Source organism: Drosophila sulfurigaster, chromosome 3 (assembly GCF_023558435.1).
Source record: "Drosophila sulfurigaster albostrigata strain 15112-1811.04 chromosome 3, ASM2355843v2, whole genome shotgun sequence".
In the NCBI taxonomy this organism is placed as follows: Eukaryota; Metazoa; Arthropoda; class Insecta; order Diptera; family Drosophilidae; genus Drosophila; species Drosophila sulfurigaster.
Genome location: NC_084883.1, coordinates 2,186,001 through 2,210,054, shown reverse-complemented (window position 1 = coordinate 2,210,054; position 24,054 = coordinate 2,186,001). Strand labels below are relative to the sequence as shown.

The 24,054-nt window shown below is 39.5% G+C and overlaps 1 protein-coding gene and 1 long non-coding RNA gene across 8 annotated transcripts; one reads left to right on the top strand and one right to left on the bottom strand.

Annotated features, from left to right (window-relative positions):
• Positions 1 to 54: 54 nt before the first annotated feature.
• LOC133845348 (probable lysine-specific demethylase 4B) lies at positions 55 to 23,888 on the bottom strand. 7 transcript variants are annotated; one of them, XR_009894742.1, is made up of 10 exons: positions 23,259 to 23,887; positions 12,635 to 13,136; positions 12,238 to 12,576; positions 11,737 to 12,059; positions 11,429 to 11,673; positions 10,886 to 11,344; positions 9,644 to 10,048; positions 5,769 to 8,022; positions 4,215 to 4,849; positions 3,278 to 3,420 (listed from the first exon to the last, which is right to left on the bottom strand). XR_009894742.1 is itself a non-coding variant. In XM_062279792.1 (9 exons), exons 2-9 carry the CDS (start codon positions 13,058 to 13,060, stop codon positions 1,685 to 1,687), a joined length of 5,724 nt encoding a protein of 1,907 aa, XP_062135776.1. In that variant the 5' UTR covers positions 13,061 to 13,136; positions 23,259 to 23,888; the 3' UTR covers positions 55 to 1,684. The 7 variants fall into 7 exon arrangements, 5 of the variants coding, with proteins under 5 accessions (XP_062135776.1, XP_062135780.1, XP_062135779.1 ...); XM_062279792.1 differs by lacking the exons at positions 3,278 to 3,420; positions 4,215 to 4,849 and adding an exon at positions 55 to 2,957 and having other exon boundaries at positions 23,259 to 23,888; XM_062279795.1 differs by lacking the exons at positions 4,215 to 4,849; positions 5,769 to 8,022 and adding an exon at positions 2,777 to 2,957 and having other exon boundaries at positions 3,107 to 3,420; positions 23,259 to 23,879.
• LOC133845350 (uncharacterized) lies at positions 14,089 to 15,233 on the top strand. Its single transcript, XR_009894744.1, has 2 exons — positions 14,089 to 14,324; positions 14,407 to 15,233. It is a non-coding gene; the product is annotated as an uncharacterized LOC133845350 (long non-coding RNA).
• Positions 23,889 to 24,054: the final 166 nt, after the last annotated feature.

The window sequence follows — 24,054 nt, the reverse complement described above, 5'->3', positions numbered from 1 at the left end:
GATTACATCACATTTGAAATGATTTAGAGTTTGTCTTAGTATTTTTATAATTAATATTTTAATTCTTTATTTGCTTTTGAATTTTTAAAATTGTATTTTTCTGTCATTTATAATAAATATATATTTATAGTAATATTATTTATAGATTTTTTATACATAAAGTATTCTACGCATGTTGCTTACTTATTTGCTTGTAGTTTCGTTATTCGTTACATCTTACGACTAATTATTTTATTTATCTTACAATAATTTTTGTTGTCTGCTGTTTGTTTTGATCTTAGAAATAAATATGCTGTGAATCATTGTCTTCCATTATTATTAGTAGTTATTTAGGCTTAAAATTAAAATTAATAACTTTAGTTTTTATTTTTGTTTGCTTGTTTGTTTTGAAGTTTTCCATTGCTATGAAAAAATATGTACTTAACTTTTAACTATGGTTGTGTTCTTAGTTTTAACAACTTAGTTCAGTGCTATGCTGTAATTCTTAGGACATAACTTTAATCATCATTAATGACGGATGGCTTAACAAAATTGCAAATAAAATATATATATATATTCATATATTGTAAGTTTGTGTTTAAATAATATACAACATTAAGGGAGGAAATGCGAATGAACAACAATAAAGAAAATAGAGTAAATAAATAGGTGAAGGGAAAATACTTGAAATGAAATACGTTACATAGCTGCAAAAGGAACAAATTATACATATACATATATTTATGAAACTATATATATGTATACATATTCTGATACACATAGATAAATAGTATTTAAGTATTAATATTTAGTGTTAAGCAGAAATTAGGGGTTAGTTTATTTAAATAATACAACTTAGTCTGCTTCTCGTAATCTTCGACTTCGACTTTATGTATATAACATTAGATTAAGATAAACACTGATATTTGCAGTATAGCAAAATATGTGCTTAAAAAAGAAACTGGGCTCTGGTGTCGCATTTTGTTGTTGTGTGATTTTTTCATTCACTTAAACATAGGCTACTTAATATTACAAAAATAATTTAATCAAATGTTGTAATAGGTTTACAGAAGTGAGTGTGTGTATGTGTGGAACAACATTTTGTATCTTTTGCATTTTGCGCACAACATGAACATAAACAAAAGTTATTGGTATACCGACTGTATACTGTCATATGTGTATATACATAAATATATTTGTATATATTCGTAGGATTTTGTTGACAATATATATTTATATAAATACGAGTATGTTATGTATTATTATTATTATTATTATTATAATGTATAGAAAAATAAATATGGTATTCTGTAATATCAGTTTCGCATAGTTTCACGCTTTGCAATTGAGTGTTCTGTAAGTTTAACTTGGCTTCATTTTCATTTCATTCTCGTTTTGATTTAATTTCTTATCAATGCTGCTGCTGATTTTATTGTTGCTGTTGTTGTTGTTGTGGTGGCCAAATATGTCGATTTTTGATTTATTCAAAAAGGCATTTAAATGACAAAGTATAGAAATGTAGTTGTGTATTAAAATTGATGCTGTTGCAGCTGCAACAAGGCAACTGACCTGCTGTGCCACATGTTGCCTTGCTGCAGGCGCAACAATTGTTCACTGAATGTGGCAAATAAGTCTAAAAGAAATATGTGGTTGGCATTATTGTGGCATTATTCAAAAATCGACCCATTTGGCCACCCATTAGACCCTACGCAGCAAAAAGTTGCGCAGCAGCAGCAACAGCTGCGGCCTGTTGCTGTTGTTGCGGTTGCTGCTGCTGCAGCGGCGCCATTATGGGAATGGCAGTGCCATCGGCAGTCAGCAGCAGTGTCTGCGTTTGCGGGGCTTGCGGGGCTGGTGGTGGTGGAGCAGCTGCTGCTGTTGGCTCAGCGAGTGCCACATTGGTTGTTGGCCAATCGGCGGGCAGCACAATCAGTTGTTGTTGTCCAGCCTTGCTGGGATGAGCGATGATGCTGCCATCGGATGACTGCACCAGTATTGTGTTTGGCGGCAAATTGAAGCAGGTCACGGTGCCATTGGGTCCCACAGTCTGTAGTTGCAATGCTGCCGGTTGTTGTTGCTGCTGCTGCTGCTGTTGTTGGTGCTGCAGGAACAATGTCGCTGCTGCGTTGGTTGCTGCTGGAGTTACGGCTGCCACTGTCGCTGCTGCGTTGTGATTGCTGTTGCTGCTGCTGCTGAGATCGAGACCATCGCTATCTCCAGCTGTCTGATGATGCAACATCACCTGCTGCTCCTCGCAGCCGCCCTCCTCATCGATCACCTCCTCGACGAGATCATCTTCGTTGAGCTCTTCGATGATATCGTCTGTGTTGTCCACATAGGTAGCTGCATCTAGCGACACAGTGCCAGTAGCAGGAACTCCAACTCCACCTGGCGGAGAGGGCGTAGGAGTGGGCATGGCCAGGTAACTGTCAGCTGCCTTGGCCGTCAGTGCTGTGCCTTTGGGTATGCGGAATTTACGTAGGATTTGTGCTGTCGATGAGGACAAGGCGGCATTGAGAGTAGCCCCATCGTCATCATAGACATCCTCGTCGATTAATTCCTCCTCCTCCTCCGGCTCCTCTATAAGCTGCTGTTGCGGTGGTTGTTGCTGTTGCTGATGCTGTTGTTGTTGTTGCAGGCTAGACGTGTCTGGTGTGATGATCACCTGGCGACTGCGATTGGCGTTGGGATTGACGCGGACCAAAGTGACAGCAGCTTTGCCCGATGTGGACGTCTGGCTGCCATTGATGAGGCTGAGCGAGGGATGCTGCTGCAACTGCGATTTGTTGCCAACACCTCCGGCACGTGCAGCCAGCAATATAACCGGCGTCTTTTTGCCGATTGTCGTTTTGATGCCATTGCTGATGCTGCTTACGTTGTTGTTGTTGGTGACATTATTGCTGTTGCCGGAGCTGTTGTTATTGTTGTTGTTATTATTGGAGGTGGTGGTAGCGTTGGCGTTGCTGTTGTTGCCATTGCTGTTGTTGTTAGAATTGGGGATAAGAAATGAGACAGCATTGGAATTATTAGTGTGTGTTTTGTGCACTTCGGAAGCGGATTTGGAATTGCTTGGCATTTTTCTACGATTGAGTGTTATAAAGTCAGCGAATTTGTCGACGAAACTGACCGCGGCGCTACGATTGCTACAGTTGCTGTTGCTATGGCAATTGTTGCTGCTGCTAATGCTCTTGATGTCGCTGTTGCTACTGCAATTTATGCTGCCGGCAACGTGAGCGCGTGAATTTGCCGACTTCACGACAATCTCCTTGTAATAGTTGCGTTGCGCTTCCGTCTTGTTGTTGTTGTTCTTGTGGATGTTGTTGGTGTTGTGCATGTTGTTCTGAGTGTTTTTATCATTACTGTTGTTGTTGTTGTTGTTTCGTGGTGTGTATGGCCGCTTGAACTGATTGCTCTTGCATTTGTCTTGTTGTTTAGAAGAACCTGTTGTCGTTGTGATGAGGCATGTTTTTGTTGTTGTTGTTGTTGTGTCGCATGTTTATGAATTTTGTGTGCAAATCATAAATCGAAAAACAACACAAAACATGAACGCAACCGAAAAATGAAAAAGAAAAAAACATTTTCACGAAGAAAATTTCATTAGCAATTTGCTTAATTTTTTTTAGTTTTTGTTTAAATTTAAACATTTGGGGTTAGTAAATCATAATGTGAGTATGTAAAGATGGAGATGAAATGGTATGGGATCATATGTTGTTGTTAGTTTATATTATTAACCAATTTTAAAGCCAATTCTTAAATTATTCAATTGTGTCATTTTGAAATCATTCAAAGTCAAAAGTAAAAAAAAAACAAATTAGTACAAAAAAAAAACATTTAAAAATCATGCGTATCTGAGAGCTTTCGTAATGCTGTATACAGCATCTGATAATTCTGGGAATAAACTGAATTTCCCTAAGATATATTTCTGTCATTTCTACAAGTTTCCTGAGACTTGTATATTTTTCACTAGAAAGGAGTTTTACATTTACTTCATTTTATATTTAGTAGGCAAAAATGTCACCCCACCCAGACTAGTTTTTGAAATATAAAAATAAAATTATTGTCGATTAATCATTTTTTCGCAAAGATTAAAAGCTAAGATTTCTTTATTGCATTTTTGCTTTGGATAAATAATTTTGTTCTTTTGTGGAGAAGTTAAATACAATGAGTTAAACCAAATGATGAATGATAATAAAATAAAAATAAATAAATAAAGAATATAAGAAAAGTACACATACCTTGCACTAAAAAGTCCAATTTTATTTATTTATTATAATGTGAATTTTAATCTTTGATTTTTAGTTTTTTATTGGGTGTATAAACAAATGCAAATGAAATGTTTATGAGGTGCGCAAAAATTAGTAACAAAAGTTGGCCACTTGTTGTCATATGAATGCATACACACATTCACATATGTTCACCGTTACACACGTGTGTAGATGTTGCAAATAGACGAGATTATCCTCATGTGTTAGTGATGAGTTTTATAATGAGTATTATGAGCATATTTTAAGCGATATTTATGACTGAGAAAGCATACGTGATAATATATACATACAAATGCTTATGCACATGTATTTATTCTGCGTTTTTTTTGTTTCATTTTTTATTTTATAGGATTTTTCGATCAGAGCTAACATTGTAAATGGTTTCCATTTGCGTTGTTTTCGCTTTGCTGATTTGCATTGAAATCTTTCATGATGCATTTTTCAAATCATGTTCAAAATCCTTTCATTTGACATTTTTTAAGTTTTTATTTTTTCATTTATTTTGTTATTTATTTATTGTTTTTGGTACTTTGGCTGCAGTAGATGTTTTTGTTGTGATGTTGGCTTTTCAGAGCGCTAGAAGCACGGCTTCTGATATATCGTAGCTACAGTTGTATTTGTTATTTAACAATAATGAATTGATTCATAGATTGTTTGTTTGATTGATTGTTTGGTTGGTAGGTTGGTTTTTGTGTACATAAAATAAAACAAGAGAAAAGAAAAAGAACAAAATCGCATTGAAGTAACACATCGTAATCAAAATTATTCTTCCCATCGGAATAATGAACAAAAATAAATATATAAATACGTTTGGAATATGTGTGAATCTTAATTACATTATTTTCTGTATGGAAAGGGGTTAATACTCAAATCGAGATTTATCAAGGACTGATAACTTTACAGTGTACACACATAACCGAAAGCAACAATTAGGCCGTACGGAAATCATATTTGATTGATATTTGGATAGAATTGAGAAATATAAATAAATGCACAAAATATAAAAATTAAACTAAATAATCTACATACAAAATCAATACATAATTTACTTAAATCATAAATCAACATACTTATTTGGTAGTTTTTACGATAAATGCTTAAAGGAAAATCTACTAGAAAATTAATAATAACTAAAATTGGTTAATGCTGATTTGTATTATATTAATTTTTGTTATACGTGTCTCGAAAGTGTTTAGTTTAATTTAGTATCTGGCGCGACGTTGTTCAACACTAATTGAAACGAAAAACGGAACGGAACGGAATGGAACAGAACAGCGATTGCATCAATGCAGCGCCGCTGCCGTCGACTACGCAACGAAACTCATACAAGAGACAGATCGAAAGAGAGAGAGAGAGAGAGAAGTGATAGCAAGTACAGAGTTTAAGAGAGAGCGCGTACTAAAGAATTACTCAAAATTCGAATAATACATTATAACAGCTTGTAGCAAAGTAGCACAGTTTATAGACAGCAGAATAGAAATAGTAAAGAGAGAGAGAGTATTAAATAAGAGTCGTTAAGTTTACCTAATTTCTTTGGTCTCCAACAGGGACGAGGTGTTCACATCGTTCACCGCATTGATCATCGAGGTGGGCGAGAAGGGCAGGTGGTACATGGAGGTGGCGTCCAACGTATATGCATCGCTGCCCTTGATCAACAACTCATTCTTCAGCTCCATGAACTGCTGATGCGGGTTGTGGCCAAACTGATGCTGTTGCAGCAGCTGTTGCGGCTGTTGTTGCTGCTGCTGCTGATGCTGGTGTTGCTGATGGTGCTGCTGCTGTTGCGTCTGCGCATCGAGTGCATTCGCATTCAACGTCGGCTGTGTACTCGCATGCGTTGTGAATGTATATTGAGGCGCACCCGTGGCACTCATTGTATAAGGACACAGATCACCCAGTTCTGATGAGTCCAGCTTGGGCTGGAAGCTCTGCAGACCGTCGGGTGTAAGTATCTGATAGCTTTGCACGGTGCCAATGACGTGTTGTTGTTGCTGCTGCTGTTGCTGCTGCGGATCGTTGGGCAATGTGGGCGTGGCAGCCGCTGTGGAACTCAAGTAGGTGACGTTATCCATCTCGTAATGCGTGGGCTGCGATTGCGCCTGACTTGTGGCCACCTGTTGTTGCTGCTGCTGCTGTTGTTGTTGTTGCTGCTGCTGCTGCTGCTGCAGTTGCTGTTGCGTTGTTGTCTGATAGGTCGCTGGTTGTGTTCGTTGTGGCGCAGCTGCTGTTGTGTATATCGTCTGTGTGCCATCCAGCTGCAGCGGCACCAGATTGCCCGCCTGGTCCTGTATCATAATGCTTTGGCCGTGCAACTGTTGCTGCAACAGCGCCTGCTGCAGCTCCAGTTGATTCGAGTAGATGAGCGTCGTTGTTGTCGGCTGTGCTGTCTGCGTTGGTGTCGCCTGACCCCGTTGCAATGCCATCGAGCTACTGGCCCCGGGATTGGCCAACGCCAGCTGTGCTCCGCCTGGCAATATCATGCCGCTAAAGTCCAGCGAGGGCAACGTCTGCAACTGTTGCTGCTGCTGTTGTTGTTGGTGTTGCTGCACTGGTGCTACTGTTGTTGCCTGTTGCTGCTGTTGCTGCTGCTGTTGGTCCACTTCGGCGTTTTGCACCTCGTCCAGCACACTGTCAATCTGCGCTAATCGCTTCTTGGCTGGCGTGCTGCTGGGCGTGGCCGCATCACCGCCCTTCGTCTTGCGGACTCGAGGAGTTCTCGAAGTTCGAGGACGCTTGGCAGCAGGAGTGCCTGTGATATCGGCTTTTTGAGGCGTGGCAGCATTCGAGGGCGGCATCGGCACATCGCCGTGCTTGTCCTTTTTGTGCATTTTCATTTTGTCTGGCCGCGAGAACTCCTTGTTGCAGATGGGACAAGCGAAGATCTTGCGGTTTTGGCCCTCGTGGAAGAGATACGCGTGTCGCTGGAAGCTGTACTTGTTCTTGAACGTCTTGAAGATGTCGTTCTTGGCACAGACCAGACAGTAGGCGACGCCATCGATGATGTGCTCGTACCGAGCTATGTCCAGGCCACGCACACTCATCTTCTCCAGATACTCGCCCTGCTCATCCTCGGCAATGACGCGTGTCTTGCGTTTTCGCTTCTGTTTCGCTGCCGCCGCCTTGGACATCATGCTGGGCAGCGCATCGTTGATGGTTTGGTGCTGTTGCTGCTGCTGCGACTGCTGGTGTTGCTGAGCGTCCTCGAGGGCTGTGATTGTATAGGTGGTTCCTGTCGCTTCGGCTTGCTCGGCTTCCACCTCAGACTTGATCACATGGTATTCCTCAAATTCATGGTCATGCTCGAGACTCTGCTCCTCGTATTTGACCTGCAGTGCAGTCTCCTCGTCCTCCTCCATCATCTCCTCATCGTCCACATGCTGTGGCTCGTACTTGATGATGTCAGCGGCTACTGCACTGCTGCCATTGCTGAGGCAATCGCTGCTGCCGGGCTCGCTCTTGAGCACATGATACTCCTCATAGGTGCTGCCATCGAACTCAATGATTGTGCCATCCGTATTGACGAGTGCCGTTGTTGTTGTCGTCGTCGTCGTTGCACCACTGTCATTGCTAACCACCGGTGTTGCCGTTACTGCAGCGCTAACCGCCGTCGGCGGCAGACCACCGTTGTAGTTCTCAAAGACTATGGTCGTCGGCGTCTGGCCATCCTCGCCCGTTGTGGTTATGTAGTGATACTGGGGCTGCTGGACTTCCGCTGATCCATTGGTGTTGGCGTTCGTGTGCAGAATGGACGACGAACTAATTGTTGTGACCACATTGTCTTTTGTATATATTGTTTGAATTTGGTTCATATAAAAGATGTGTTTGAATGTAATATTTGCATAAGTAGTCAATAAATGAGTTCGAAAATCGAAATTTTATTCGTAATCGTAATTGCAACACTAATCATAAACGTAATCGCAATCGCAATCGAAATCAAAATCAACCAACAATTCGCTCACATTCAAATATCAAAGTAGTGCTAGATAACAACACTGAACCTTCGATATAGGATGTCAACTAAAGCAGCACAACCATCGATATGCGTACTATCGATAAGCGATAGTAAAGTCATTGGTAATGCAGCACTCTAGTAAGCAGATCTCATGAGAGAGATATAAAGAGAGAATTGGTATTTGTTTTTGTGTTTACTTAATTTCTACTAATTATTAGAGATATTTATAAGAATTTTATACGTTGGCAATCAGTAAAAATACTAAATTAAAAATTTGCACAAACAATCTTCAAGTTAACATTATAGATTCCAATTTAAAATGGCAAAAACACTAGCACACAATGTGCAATTACAAAATTAATACATGGTCAAATACCTAAAATCAAAATTCAATATTTACAACTACGCGCGGTGCTCATAGTGGAAACGAGACTTGATTATTGAGAAAGGAACTATGAACGAGATGGAAATGGAACACACTTTTGTGATGTGCATTCGAAAATATTCAAAACTAAAATACTGATCAAACGAAGTCCACTACGAGCAAAGTAAATAACTTAAATCAAAATTAAACTAAATACAATTGCTAAATAAATAATAAATTAAATAAATATTTCATAAATGTAATGTCAAAATATTTGAGCCGGTTATATTTCATATGCGCATTATTATCATTAATATATTTTGTAATGTATTTATTCGTATTACATTCAGTTATTGGACCTTATTTGTGCATTTATTTATATTTTTATATATGTAAATTGTATTTCCTTAGATTTTTCGTTTTCAGATAGAGGATGAGGAATACATAGTAAAAATGAGAAACAGCAATAAAATATGCTCAATGTGGTACGGAGTATATAGTAAAAGAAACTGAAAAGCGATTTGTTATTTTGTTTTTATGCATTTTGAATGAATTTTTATTTAGTGGCTTGTATTATTTGGATCAAAATTCAGCTAAAATCCAATTTAGTTGGCATTTGTTCGGATTTTGAATTCGTCATTTTTATATTTCAAATACAGTCTAAATGTTTTTTTTTTTAAGTCATAAGAACACCGCAAATGGAAGACCAGCACAATAATTTGTTGAAACATATGCTAAATAAAATTGATTTATTTTGCATTTTCCTTTTCAGCGCAGAAACAATTGTTGGGCACAAAACAGTTACAAATCAAAAAAAAACCAAATTCTACAAAATGTTAATTGAAATGCATTGACAATGAAAATGAGATGAGCGTTTTGCGACAATTTACAATGATGTTTTGCCAATTGGAATCGTGTTAAAACAAACAACAAACGAGTTAGTAAGCATGGCTAAATTACTAAAAACCAAACCAATGAAATTATAAAATAAAACATTATTATAAGCACACAAAATGAAAGCAATTTTTATTACACAAATACTACGAAACAACAAAGACGATTAACACTGAGTTGGTAGCTTACCGGCATGTTGCTGCTGCTGATGTTGGTGCTGTGGACTGCTGTTGCTGCTGGCAACGGCAGCAGCTGTCGTTTGATATGTGGCCGTTGCTGTTGTTGTCGGCTGTCCATTTGCATCACAGAGTATTTCATTTTGCAGCTGATAGACGTTGCCGTCTGTGCTGGTGTATTGTTGTTGCTGCTGCTGCTGCGGAATTCCGTTCAGTGTATTGGCTGCTGGCAACATTTTGATCTTAACAATTTTCTGTTGCTGCTGATGACTAGATGTTGTGGGCTCTCGCTTTTGCTGTTGCTGTCGCTGTGAATGCTGTTGCTGATGCTGACTTAGCTTTGGTATTTTGCCTTCAAATTTTCGTGCTTGTTGCATGAACTGTAGTTGCTGTTGTTCATTGATTCTGCGTTTGGCATCTGTAAATATTGTGTCGAAATTTGTATTACATGTGCTATTATAGGTGTTAATTGTTCTTGTGATTTGATGTTGATGTAGTTGTTATGGTGGCAGGTAAGCATTTGGGATATTAAAGCGAGACACACACACACACAAATAAGAAGCGAAGAGAGAAGGCGACGACAACAACGACAACGACGGCGATGCAGAAGCTGACTATAACCAATCGACCCCTAAAGAATTCGGCAAAAACAAAAAAAAAAACTGCAGCCCAAACCAACGCACAAACAAATCGAATCAATTGCTTTTGCTTTTCGAGATTTTAGTAAAACAGTTTTGGTTTTTGTTTAGTTTTTAGCATAGATTTTTTTTCAATGAGTGCTCTCGTATATTTCTCAGGCGCTTACAAAGTAGGACACAACTTTAGACCTTTAGACTTATGTTTTAGCGAAATACTAAAATGAAAATCAGATACAATAAGTAAAAGAAGACGGCGACAACAACAACGACGACAATTGACGATGACGACGACGACGACGACGTTGATGTTTTTGGAGGAACACACACAAGCGGCTGTGGAAATGCGAGTTAAGAAGGATTTACAGATGGCAAATGTGGAATTATGTTAGTTAACAATTGAGGTGTGTTGGGGGAGTATACTGGATAATGGATAATGATGGATGATGAATACTGGATGCCGGATGCGGATGTGGGATGCCAATGATATGATTCTTATGTGACTATAGTTGTTGATGCTGTTGCTGTTGTGACTGTTGCACTGCAGTGACTGTTGCTGCTGCTGATATCGATGCAGTTGCTGTTGTTGTTCAAATTGTTGTTGCTGCTGTTGCGCTCACCTCCGCCAACGCCAACGCCTACGCCGCTGCCGCTGTCGGCACTGCTGTTGATGTTGTTGTCAACGACAATGGCTGCTGCTGCTACTGCTGCAGTTGCTAAGTCAGCAGTTGCAATTGTTGCCGCTACTGCTGCTGCTGTTGTATTACTACTGCTGGTGCTGCTTGCTGTTGATGCTGCTGTATCTTTTTTTCGACGCGTTGGCGTCTTTCGTGGCGTGGTATTCGCTTTAGAGCGCGCACCACCGCCTCGACCACCGCCGCCCCGTGATGTGGAGGACGTGGATGTGGAGGATGCTGGCGATATGGAACGATCATCTTTATTGACACGCGGACTGCGACCGCGACCACTGTTGCGTGAGTTTGTACGGCGCTTGCTCGCCAGCCAATCATCATCGTAATCCGCGTCGTATTTGCGCTTTTGCTTGCGTCGCTTGAAGTCCTCCTCTTCGTCGTCATCCTCTGCAAAGAATCAAAGGTAAAAACAACATTCGAGTTGTTGAGTAATTTAGATTAGAATGAGATGCTAATGATGTTGTGTCTCACCAGTGCCATCGTCTATATATTCAAGCAGCTCTTGTTTCGTCTTGAAGTCAGCGGGGCTCTGTAAGCTCATCGCATCCTCCGGCGAGTAATCACCCTCCTCCTCATGAAGTGTGAGCACACTCTCTTTCAGCATGGCCTTGACATCGTCGGGCACATTTGGATTTTGTTGGATTTCATCCAAATCCAAATCGGGATTTCGTTCCTTAAAACTCTTCGCCTTGGTGGGATTGCATTGCTTCTTCATTCTATCATAGAGAATGAGGATAAGTTAATAACCTTTAATAAGCGGATGGCAAAGTTGAACGCACTTCTTATCACACAGCAGCACGTCGAGGTGAGGAGGTAGCGGTGCCACAGATTCCGCAGCATTGGGCGGATCCTCCGGATGACGGCCGTAATCACGACCCTCGAGCCACGCCTCGTAACGCTCCTCTTGGAAGCGCTTCACGAATGTATCCATCGAGATCTTGACCATGTCATTGCTGCAGGTACATTGCGTGGCACGCTTCCCATACTCGATCCATCGCTCCATGGCGAAATTTGTCGATTCGGCGCAATTGAAGCCGTGATTGAAGCCAGCATGGTAGCCAAAGGGAAACGTTATCATAATCTCGCCCGATTCTTGTGTGATCTGTGAGAGGCAACGAAGTTTGGTGAGAAGCGGAAGAGAAACCATATACCCAACATTCTAGCAATGTGCACTTGATTGAAGTGATAAAATATATATGAATGAGAAGTCAATTTCAGTGCACAAAGTGATATTTCTGAGTAGGAATTGCTAGAATTGTATTTTTAAAATGAATTCATACCTTACTAACGGGCACATTGTGCTGTTTGAGTATCTGTGGCGATATGAGCGTCATTTTATGCCGCAAATACGCATTGCAGTTCTTATAACTGGCCGGAAAATACTGATTGGCCACCTTCTCCAGGCGTCGTCCATACTCTGGTGGCACAACGTACCACGTTTTGGGTGCACCAAAGTGCAGATAGTTTATCGAATACAAGTCCATATCCTCAGTGTGCCAGGCGAATGTGGTCTTCCACATGCCAAAGTACAAATACGCGGTGTTGACACCATCAATCTGAATGTTGTAGTCCTTATTGACAAAGTCCAGAATGCTGCCCAAACGATTTATGTTCCAGCTCTGCGAACAACAACATGTCAGAATGCCGCTGCAATTCTTCGACTAACACAACACTTACATCCTGATCGGGATCTGTAATACTGCCGCTAACATCCGCCCCATAGATGGGCGCCACATAGGTTATGTTCTTCCAGTACTTTCGCTCCAGATCCTCGAAATCAAAATGCTTGGGCGTCGCATAACGCTCTGTGCTGGCCAGTTCGCTAAACTGTTTCACCGTCAGCGGCTTCTTTTGTATATTGATCTGTTGGTAATAGCCCTGTTTGCCGGTTACCACCTGACAGATAGGAGCCGGTATGGTTACATTCAGTGCATCCAAGTCTGCATAGCCACTGCGTCGTGGCACCCACTCGGCTGGCGGCACAACCTTGGCCAAGCCGGCCTTGTGTGCCCCCTGTGATTCCATATAGGCAATATATTTAGGAAAGTCTTTGAACTCCTCCCATGTGGGACGGAATACCATAATCCGTGGTATATCAGACATTTTCTGTCCTATAGCTTGATCAGCTTGGTGTTATCGTTATTCTGTTGCTGCTGTTATTGTTGATCTCGATCTGTAACTGTCAAAAGCAGAGAGGCATTAAATTTTACAATTGCTGCCTCTGCTGCCAAATCCTGCCAGCAGCAGCGACAGCGATAGCGATAGCGACAGCGGCATCGGCAGATGCCAGCGCCAATAGACCCTTGTCCCTGTCTCAGTTGTTGTTGCTGTTGCGGCTGCTGCTGTAGTTGTTGTTGCTAAGCAAACAGGCGAACAGCTGCAACTTTTTCATTGTGAGCGCCCTTTTTCAACGGTACGAGACGAGACGGGACAGCAACAACAGCAGGCAGGGACAAAAGGCAGGCGGCAGGCGGCAGACGATTAAGGCTGACAGGATATGCAATTGCTGCTGCTGCTGCAGCGGCAGTTGTTATTGGTTTTGCTTGCAAGCAACCAATTTTATTATTGTGGCTTGTGCCTGTAGACTGTTGGGGAAAAAAGGTGCATTGATCCTGCATTTTGATTAGCGTACAAATGTTATTATTATTTATAGAGATAGAATTAAGACTAGAAAGTTTCTTTTCGTTTTATTTTTGTATAATTTTGCAACTGCTGTGAAATTGTAGAAAATATTAAGGCTGAAAACTTTGATAAAATGATTCAGAACGTTTTGTTAAGAGAAATATGTAAATCAGATTGCTTAGTTTTCTTATTATAAATACATGGAGAATGCTATCAGTCACGTTGATAGCTTTAGTAATAGTAGCTGATAAAAAAGATTATAGCGATAAAGAATATAATTACAACACAAATTTCAAAATAGATAAGCAACTTAATTATGAAGAACCAAATAAAAGAGTAAGAAACGTGTCTACGTGATCTTAAGTTGTTTGTACAAGATCATATAGGGATCCAACATTATCCAATCTTCAATTTAAACCAAAAACTAGTAGTAGTAATATACTAGTAGTGAGGATATAGATGTATAGCAAAATATTTTAAAATATACATACATATACATATACATCATTTGTTTATCTTTCGTTTTTTATATGAAGTATCTTTGTAAATTGCTTTCTTGAATTCAAGAGACAACATTATATTTCATTTAGATAAACATTCCGAATAAATCAATTTAATTTTACGATATGACTTTTCGGACCGACTCCCTCTCTTTGCTATCCTTGCATTTTTGGGTTAATGCGATACATACATAATATGTACACAAAGAAAATGGTAAAAGATATATGGTGAAATTATTATCAAAGTAATGAATGAATCAATTGCTTTATTTATAACAAACAAACTGTGTTACGCAAATCATATTCATAATTAAATCAAATATAAAGTATATGAAATACCAACGAGTTCGCCTAGCTGCATACATAAAATTCAAAGTAAAGGAGACCAATTAAAATGGCGCAGAGAAAAACGCGAAACTGTGAAATGGACATGTCTACATTACGCCCAATAAGATAAAATAGAACCAAAAGTACAAACCTCTTAGTATAACTGTGTCTATTTCTTGACAAAGAATTGAGCAATAAATTGGTGAATAAACAAATTGAAAGTTCAACGACAACAAGAACAGGAACAAGGATAACGACAACGACGACGACGACAACGATGAGAACGACAACGGCGAGAACAACGCCGTGCGAGACATGCGAGCCAACTACATGGTAGAAAATTTACGCAATTTTGGTCTACGCAGAAAACTGTACCACCACCCGACGAGGACGATGACAACAACGACGACGACGACGAGGACGATGTGAGAGTGAACAACAGCGACGAGTGCGCACCATTTGCTAACGCGAGAGCGCAAGCGAGATGCATGCTGACTAACAGGACGAAAAACATTCGGAATAGGCGAGACAAAAGTAACGAGTCGAAGTCAGGAGAGCGAACTGCCAAATGTTTCTGTGTGTGTGTGTGTTCGCTTGTATGCGTGTGCCATTTGGTATATAAGTAAAATGCATTGTGTATATGAAAATTTGAAAATTTATAACTCACTTGTGTGCGCTTCGTTGAGTTTTGCCTCTCGTTTACTCTCTCTCTTTTTTTTAATATAATTCTCTCTCTTTTTTGTGTTTCCCTCTCTTTTTCTCTTGCTTGGTGGTTGTATAGATCCCAATTGTTTATTGTTTGAATTGAAGTTTTAGTTTATTGCACATTTTCTTTGATGGAAAACTTTTTATAATTTTTTGTTTGCATATTTTGTATGGATTAAGCTAAAGCTCTCTTATATCTTTTGCTCTTTCTCGTTCACTCTCACTCTTTTTTGGTTTTCTTTTTTATTTTTGGTGTGTGTTTGACACTCTTTGCACAATTGCACAATTTGTTGTTGTTTATACGACACAATTGATGTTGTATTTTACGAAACTTTCATTGAAAATGTTGTCCTGCAACATTTGGCGAGGAGTCTAGCACTTTATGCAGCTGGGCAAAGGAACCGGGGGCCAACAAAAATATATATATATATATGCGTATATGTGAATGTAAATTGATGTTTGTTTGTATGTATGTGTATCATGAACTGCTGCTATAAACACACACACGGCGACGGGCGCGGGTCAGCAACATGTCTGAGCTGTCGGAGCTGTGAGCGTAAACTGAAACCACGACGAGCCTGGCGAGGACGAAAAGGCGGCGGCAGCGTCGCTCCCAAAACGCCGTCGACTGCGACGCGACAGCGAACAAACACACACACACACACACACACTGATGGAGAGACAGTCGCAGAGCGTTGTCCTTTTAATGCGAATGACTAGACTAAAGAGTAATGTGCAAGGAAAAGCAGGAACGAACACAACGAACGAGAGCAAAAACAAGTTTGTCAGCACAATGAATGATGAATATTCCTTTATGTGTGTGTGTATATGTGTGTTGTGTGTGCGTACGTGCGTGTGTGGAAAATGCTAAAACGAAGGAAAAGCGGCAGTTGTGCGTGCCGTTGAAAACAATAGAATTTTTGGCAAAAGCAAAAATCGAACACAAATCGAAAACGAGATGCAGCGAATGAATGCACAAAACAACAATACAACGCGATTCGCAATGGGCTGCTTTATTTGGTTCCACTTTTCGAACTCTTATGCTCTACCTTAGCATCAAAACTAGGCAAGCGAGACAAGTAACCGGCAAGCAAGCGACAGAAAGAGACAGCAGGCAGTGTATCAAGAAGCAGCCTACACATAATTATGTAGGCTACAAATTCACTAGTCCTTGTATTTAGCGTTGAATAGACCTAGGAATTACTCTAATCTGGGTAACAGATCCCTAATCGATTGTATCTTAGCTCAGAAATCATAAGATATTTCAGTGGAAGTAATATTCTGGGCTCACTACTTGAGTGGCTTCTTCAGTCCCTTAAAACATATTTATACTATTCTAGGAAAAACAGACACACGTATGTAAGAGATCAATAACCATTTTGATTTGGTTTGACAACCTGGAGTTGTATCCTTTATTTATTAAGGTCAATGATCTTAAAAATGTTCTAAGCTGAGTAGGCAATTTAATTTGAATGAAATGTTAATTTTCTATATTCAGGTAAACATAGCTTTACTGTTTTAGTTAACTTACATCCTATATAGTCTATATTATTTCATGTTAGTTTTAATTAAATTTACAGGAGTTATAAAATATTATTTTGTTATAATGTAAGAATAGTAGCAGCTTAAATTTATACAGTTAAAACTAGTTGGTTTTAATAATATTTATAGTTGTAAGTGAAATCTAACAAAATCTCATAATTCAAAGGTTGACAGCTACGAGTTTACTGAATTGAATTAAATTTTTAATTTTTAAGGTTATGAAGTATTTAACTTGAAAAATGTATGTTACCAAAATTGTATTAGGAATAAACATTTGAATAAGTTGTATCGTAGCTGTATTATTTATACACCATGATTAGAAAAAAGAAATAAAACAATATAATTAAAGCAGCCACAGCATAAGCTGCATAACAAAGCCAATTACGAGAAGAAAGAGAATTATATATAGACATATGTATGTATATGCGTAAATAAGAAAACACATACTAGCACGATGGTAAATGTACATATAATTTACAACATGTCATTAGCTGGGCAACGCCTATAGAAATAGTATGTGGCTTGGGTGATATAAGCAGGAACAAGGAACAAGAATTCAACGGCAGGATCAAAGCGTGACGCGAAAGGCCGTGTGCGCACAGGCGAAAGGACTTAGTATAGCAGAAGAGAGAGAAATAAAAATAAAAAACAAAAAAAAAAACGTAAAAAAGGAGCTGAAGTGCACTTTTGGGGAGCCGGATCCTGTGCGCAGCATAACCAAAAACTTGTTTTTTTATTTTTCAAAAAGTAGCTCAAGCGTAACCCAAGAGCAGCGAGAGAGTAGAAAGACAGAGTGAGAGGGACGAAGGCATCGCGTCGCAGCGAGCTTGGCAAAAGCGACGAGAATGACCAGGCGGCGGCGTCAACTTCCGGCAGGACATGAACACACACACATACACACATGCTCTCATACACGCAAGCAAGCAAGCAGTTGTGTACACAATGTGGTCATTGACTGAACGGTAAAAAGCGAAAACAGGAACCAAACAGCAGTAGCGACAACAACAACAGCTAAAGCTGATGATGATGACGTCGTCCTGCTGCCGCTGCTGACGTCGCGTCGCATCGACTGAACCGAACCGAAAGCGCGTAGAGACCGCCATAATGCGCGTCCCTTTTTCACTATGAAAGTATGTGTGCCTGTGTGCGTGTATATGTGCGTGTTTTTGGCTGTGTATGCGACTATACGAGTTGCGTGTGTGCATATTTTCTAATACAATTTCATTTTTCTCATAAAATTTCAATTCGCCAACGGCTGCCTCAGCTGCTGTGCCGAGCGAACGAGCGACAACAACAAACATTATTTATTATGCTGCCGCTGCCGTTGCTGCTGCCTCTGCCCATTTTATATCCTTTTGTAAGGCTTATAGCACACGCGTCATTCGAAAAAGCAAAGCGCGCGTCCCCTTTTTATTTTTCAAGTTTCCTCTTTGTTATCTCAATTGCACAACTGTGTAGTTTTTTGTACTTCTTGTTCTTGTGTTGTTTTTGTTATTTCTTCTACTCTTTTTGTAGCTTTGTTTTGCTTTGCTTTCAGTTACATTTCGTATATCCTTTTGGGCAGTAGCAGGCGCCTTGTACATACACACATGCACATACTGTATGTATGTATGTGCATTAGTAATTGTTGTAGTTGAAGTGCAGTTGCTTTTGTTGGATCGCTATTCGCCATATTTCTTAGCTTTGCTGTCTCGTTCTGTATAGTTCTGCGCAGCGCGCAGACGCATTTCAGCTTTGGCTCATTTTCGCTCTCCCACTCAACGCTCTCTCACACATACATAGAACACAAACATTTACACATTCTCTCTCAGCTGCCATTGCGCCCAGCTGCCGCCGCAATCTAATTAATTCTCTTTTGCGCTTGCCATTCGTATACTTCTTCTGCTTGTCCGCCATTGTTTGCCGTTTGATTTGCGCTGCAAAATGTTTAGTGTCTGCCGCTGTCAGCTCTTGTTGTTGTTGCTCTTGTTTCAGAAAGTTGTTGTTGTTACCGTCTACGCACGACGGCAGCTTGCATTGATTTTGTTTTTGGTCAGCGAATGTCGCCATTTTGAAAGCACTAAACAGCAAAAACAGCACATGGAAAGGAAATAAAAACCTATTCAAGTCAACGTCGCGCGTGTTCAAGTGCCTGTTCCTTCTTTTTCTTTGGCTGGAAAATGTGACTCCAGCTGAATGTTTATTTTTACTTTTCGCTTAGCAAATGCTCCAATTTCCAACATTTTAGTAATGACATAAATGCAGAAAGGCCACACATCAACGACTTGCCGGAGACAACAAGATTTCTACTCACTTTAAGTTTAATTACTTTAGGATGAAAAATGCAAACAATTTGCCTCTTTTGTATAATAGGATTTTCATTTAAATATCGAGACTTTTAATCTCTATAATTATATTCTGAAAACAGATTTCCTTCTCAATATTCCTCATAATAATCCTTCTTCGCTATATTATATTTTTCATAAGAATAGCTACTAATTTATAAATAGGTGTTTCGTCACCTTAAAAATGTATTCAATTTTATTCTTTTTAATTTAATTTATTTATTAATTTAATTAAATAATAACTGAATTTTCTCTGAAGTTAGTCCAAAAGTATGCAATATTTTCAACATTTAATTTGGTATAAAAATATTTAAATTTTTTTAGCTGCTATTATAACTGCTATCTATGTTACAACGTTATCTATATCAACATTTTTATTGGGGAAAGAAATTCCGAAGCTGCGTTATACGTTTCATTCACCACATAAACAAGCTGAATGGCCTTCAACCCATTTAGTATTTATATGCAACTACTTGGGTCAATGTCAGTGAATAACCCCAAAAATATTAATAACCCTCAATCGGATCAGGAAGAGCAACCAAGCAACCACTTGGCAGTACTACCGACCTGTTGAGCTAGCCAAAAGTTTAGGGGTTTGTCAGTCTACAAATAGAATACTCCATATATATTCAGTATATAGTCGCTGCACCTGCTCCTGATTAGGTCGGAAAATCTATGCCAAACACCACCTAGACTAGCGACACGGAGACAGTCAAAACAAACAATGCTCTATGCCGTCTCTATATCCGGTAAGTATAGCACAGGGGTATGTTTATGTTATGGTTTATGAATGGGAGCGCGACTCTAACTACCACCATCACGTTGTCGCACTTTGTTTTGCTTTTTTCTTTTTTTTTTTTTTGGAAAACCCCTAAAAGTGACGAAGACGTTGTGTGGATGAGGATGACATGCCGGCACATGCCAATGAACTGCAAGGTGGTGTCGAAGTTGTTGTTGCTGCTGTTGCTGGTGGCAATAGCGATGGCGGTGGTGGGTTAAGCATATGACCAAGAGCGGAGTAGAGCTCATGAGCACATGGTTTTTCCGGTGGTCGGTGCCACGTAATGCCTTGGTGGTTGCTCTGCCCTCCCTGTGTGTGGGTATAACATTGGGGTTTCCCCGGTATTACGACGCAATCAAACGTCCTTGCACCTACAAAGGCCGTCGTCGTCGTCGTCGTCGCATGTTGTTGTTGTGAGCGGAACCACCCCATGCGCTATGTGGCCCAGAGTCAGTGCGCCAAAGTAGGTCGTGGACATGGTCGTGTGCCGGTGGTTGCTCTGACTTTGGCTCTGGCGCGTTGGCTTTCTCAGCTCAACTCAGTTCAGTGGTGGTTCCAATATCAAACATATATGCCAGGACAAAGTCGGGTAGACAGACATGTCTAAGGGTTACTTACTCCGTCTGACTGACGCACATTTTGTTTATAAACATTGCGCAAAAACAGCTGATTTTTGGCAACATCCCCATCAATGAAAATGTAGGGTCGGTCAGGAAACGACAGACCAGAAACCAAAAACCAAGAATAAAAACAAAACCTAACCCCTCAACTCAACCAGCTGACAAACGACTCAACACTCGTCTCGTCTCGACTCTACTCGATTCGAGTCGACACAAATGTTGCAAACCTTCTCCAAACGACTGCAGCAAGAAATCGACACCTGCACTTCAAGTACTTAGCCCTTGGCCCAAGCAACGGCAGCAGCTGCAATAAGACAACATCTGTCGTCCCAGGCAAAGGTAAGGATATAATGAATGCATTGCCTACGATACGAAACGACACAAGGACAGCAACGGTTGGTCTCCCATTGCCAGGCGAGCTAGCCAAACTAGCTACAGCTGCACCTAGATGCATTGAATGAGAATGTGGAAACATCTGTTTGCCTGGGAGTTCCTTAAAATATACGAAATGATTGAATCGAGGAATCGGGGTTTGGCATGCGCCAAGCCGTAGGACAATGGAGTGCATCTGCCACAGTTTTAGTTCCATTTCAACTATGCAGCTGATGCTTCAGCGTGTCTGAAACAATTTTGTGATTTGTCATTATTGAGAGATTAATAGATTCATATCCAATTGTAATAAATTTAAGCATTAGTTAGTTTAAAGTATGCATTTAAAATAAAACAGTTTTCTTTTGTATATTACAATCTATACGTTCAAATTGCAGCTGTTGGACAAGATTTGTGCATTATGCTGGTAAGGTTTCTTCGCACTAAAAAATAGCTTCGTTTGCAGCCTTGCCAGCATTTTGATATCGAAATAACAAAGTACAGCAACGCATTTGTCGATCATAATCCAGACAGACCCCCGTCAGCTTATCCAGTTGTAACTTAATACGACAACGATGACGACCCGTAGACAGGGCACGATCGCCCCAATCATCAAACAGGACCCCAAACAAACCAAGCACCATATTCAATTCACTAAGAAAAAAAAAACGAAAAGTTTCAAATTGCGTTCCGAGCAACTTGTTTCGGGAAAAACCGGTAGCTCTAAGTACCAAGCATGCCCAATTCAAGGCAAACCTGGCCGGGATATGGACTGCGATCGAGCAGAGATTACATACAAGTTTACCCCGTAAAACAGTTGCAACATTTGAGATTTCCGCTTTTGCTGTTTTGTATGAGAAATAAGGAAGTGTGATATGCAAAAGTGTGACAAAGAAGTAAGAGAATGAATGACAAAGACAGAGTGTGGAAAAAATCACGCACATCCGCAGGAGTCTGATCCTGTCGCAGCTGCAACACAATCCTGTGAAATGTTTGCGCAGGCGTACATTGAACTTTGTCGACGTCTCTTTCTCTGTTCCTATCTGCGTCTATCTTCGTCCTCGTCTCCATTTGCCTCTCTGTCCCTTTCCCAGCAGGTAGGCGTGCATCAGAGACAGAGACCCAGACGCAGACGTCTGAGAGGACTTCAAATCTCTCGAGTTTTTTTTCAGGAAAGACTAGCGGCAGATGTTTCTTAGTTTCTCAGACGGTTGCCATGGCGTTTGGTCTTTGTCGGAGGTCAGTTGTGGTCTGGGACAGACGACGAAAGATCATTTGCGAGTTGTTTGGCCTTTCTTTCATTATCCTATCGCTCGACTTTCGGTTAAGGGTTGTGCGCATGTCAATAACTTATATTTTTTATGTTCCCTAAGCTATTTGCTTTTCAAACATTTGTTTGACGCTTTGTTTACACTGGCAGGCGAGGCAAGTTTGTTTGATTAGAAGAAGTCATTAACACGACTCACGACAACAGCTGTTGCCCAAAAATATCGGTTTCATTTACAGGGCGTGGATCCATTGCAATCAATGACAATCTCAACTGCAATAGCTTTTCATAATAATTTGACAGCTGGATATGAAATTGGAATATCATTTATAAAAACAGATTGCTTTAATCAAACATGGATAACGAATCATTTTCTACGAAAAAAGGCATTTTTCTGATGATCATGGAAATACACTTGCAAGTTGGTTTTAAATTTTAATTATTTTTAATATACAGGATTTTTATACAGGATTCAAAAATTAAAAAGAATTACATTTTGAGTGAACTATTATTAACTATTTTATGGCAATAGTTAAATAAAAAATACATGTATTCTTAAGTATTGTTTATTTCATTTTTCCAAAAATAAAATTTGGTAATAATTATAATTTTTCAGAAATCCCAATTATCTAAAACCAAGATTATCTTCTTAGATATCTTCAAAATGTTTAACCTAGATAATTTAATAAGACCAGGATCTAAGCAGCGTGTACTAATCAGAATACTCATTTAAATACGTATTTCGAATATGAATTATACTTTAGTTAATATAAAATTCTGATAGCCAACGTCTGAGTTTATAAAATATCCGTAAAATAGAATCATTTCTTGAAAAAGTTTTATGTAAAATAATTTGATGGGTATGAAAACGGAGTGCATCTCTGCATTAATTAAAGATTAAACAATTATACGAGTTACTCAAGCGAATTAACTGATGCAGTTAATTATAAAGACTATTTGCTGTCACTGCCGTTTTATCCTATGCTATTTTATCTACTCTTCCGAGAAAAGCAAACACAGCCGAAGCTTCAAGTGACGCATTTCCCGGCAAAGAGTATATGGGAAAAGGGTATGAGAAAGAAAGAGAGCCATGAATTAAGCTTAGGCTCTTGAGAGAGAGCGAGGGCTCTGTCGTTACATAGTTGACGTAAATTGGAAAATCGATTTTGCAAATTCTTACTGAATGCGTTTGAAAATTGAAATGCATTACACCTACAAAACGTACGTAATTCTATTTAGCTTACCTTTATATTTAGTAGTTGTCTGCAATAATGTTCATGGCGCAGGGCTTGTGAGCTGATATCAATAAGTGAATTCAACAAATTCGCAATATAGTTGGGAGCGCAGAAATACACAAATGCAATAACAAACGAAGGCGTACGTGACCGACAACAGTAGGCATTCACAATAGACTCGTATGCGGTTTATTTACAATAGATTAGCTGGCGCTTCTACACATGTTCGTGTATGTGTCTGCATTATTTTGTACATATGCATATATGAGTGTTTATATACGTTTTTTGTTTTAATTGTTGCATTGCCGATTTACAATTTTATGTCACTTTGCCAATTCGTTTGCAAACAACAAAAAGGCAATTCATATCAACTCAGCATGCAAAAGCAGCTTTACAATAGCAGAGAATCTTGTTGCGTCTCTCTGATTTGATCAATGTTCTTTGTCATCTCGATGGCATACACTTTCTAGGACACTTTAACGTCTAATATAGTCACTTGCACTTACTGGAGAATCAAGTTTGTCACTATTTTATAAACAATATAGTACGTTTACAATAAAAGTTGCACATAATATTGCAGAATTTAACGAAAACACATTGAAAGAGTTAAAACAAGTGTGACCAGAAGTTTAATTTTGAAATATATTATTTTTTTGGCCCATAATTTATCAAAATGTATTATTCAAGTTAAAATGCATGAAAGCTCATCAAAAATATGTGCAAATTTATTGTTTTTCTAAAAATATAATAATAGATCTTTGTTGGAAAATGTGATCAAACATTATATTTAAAAAATCATAACAAA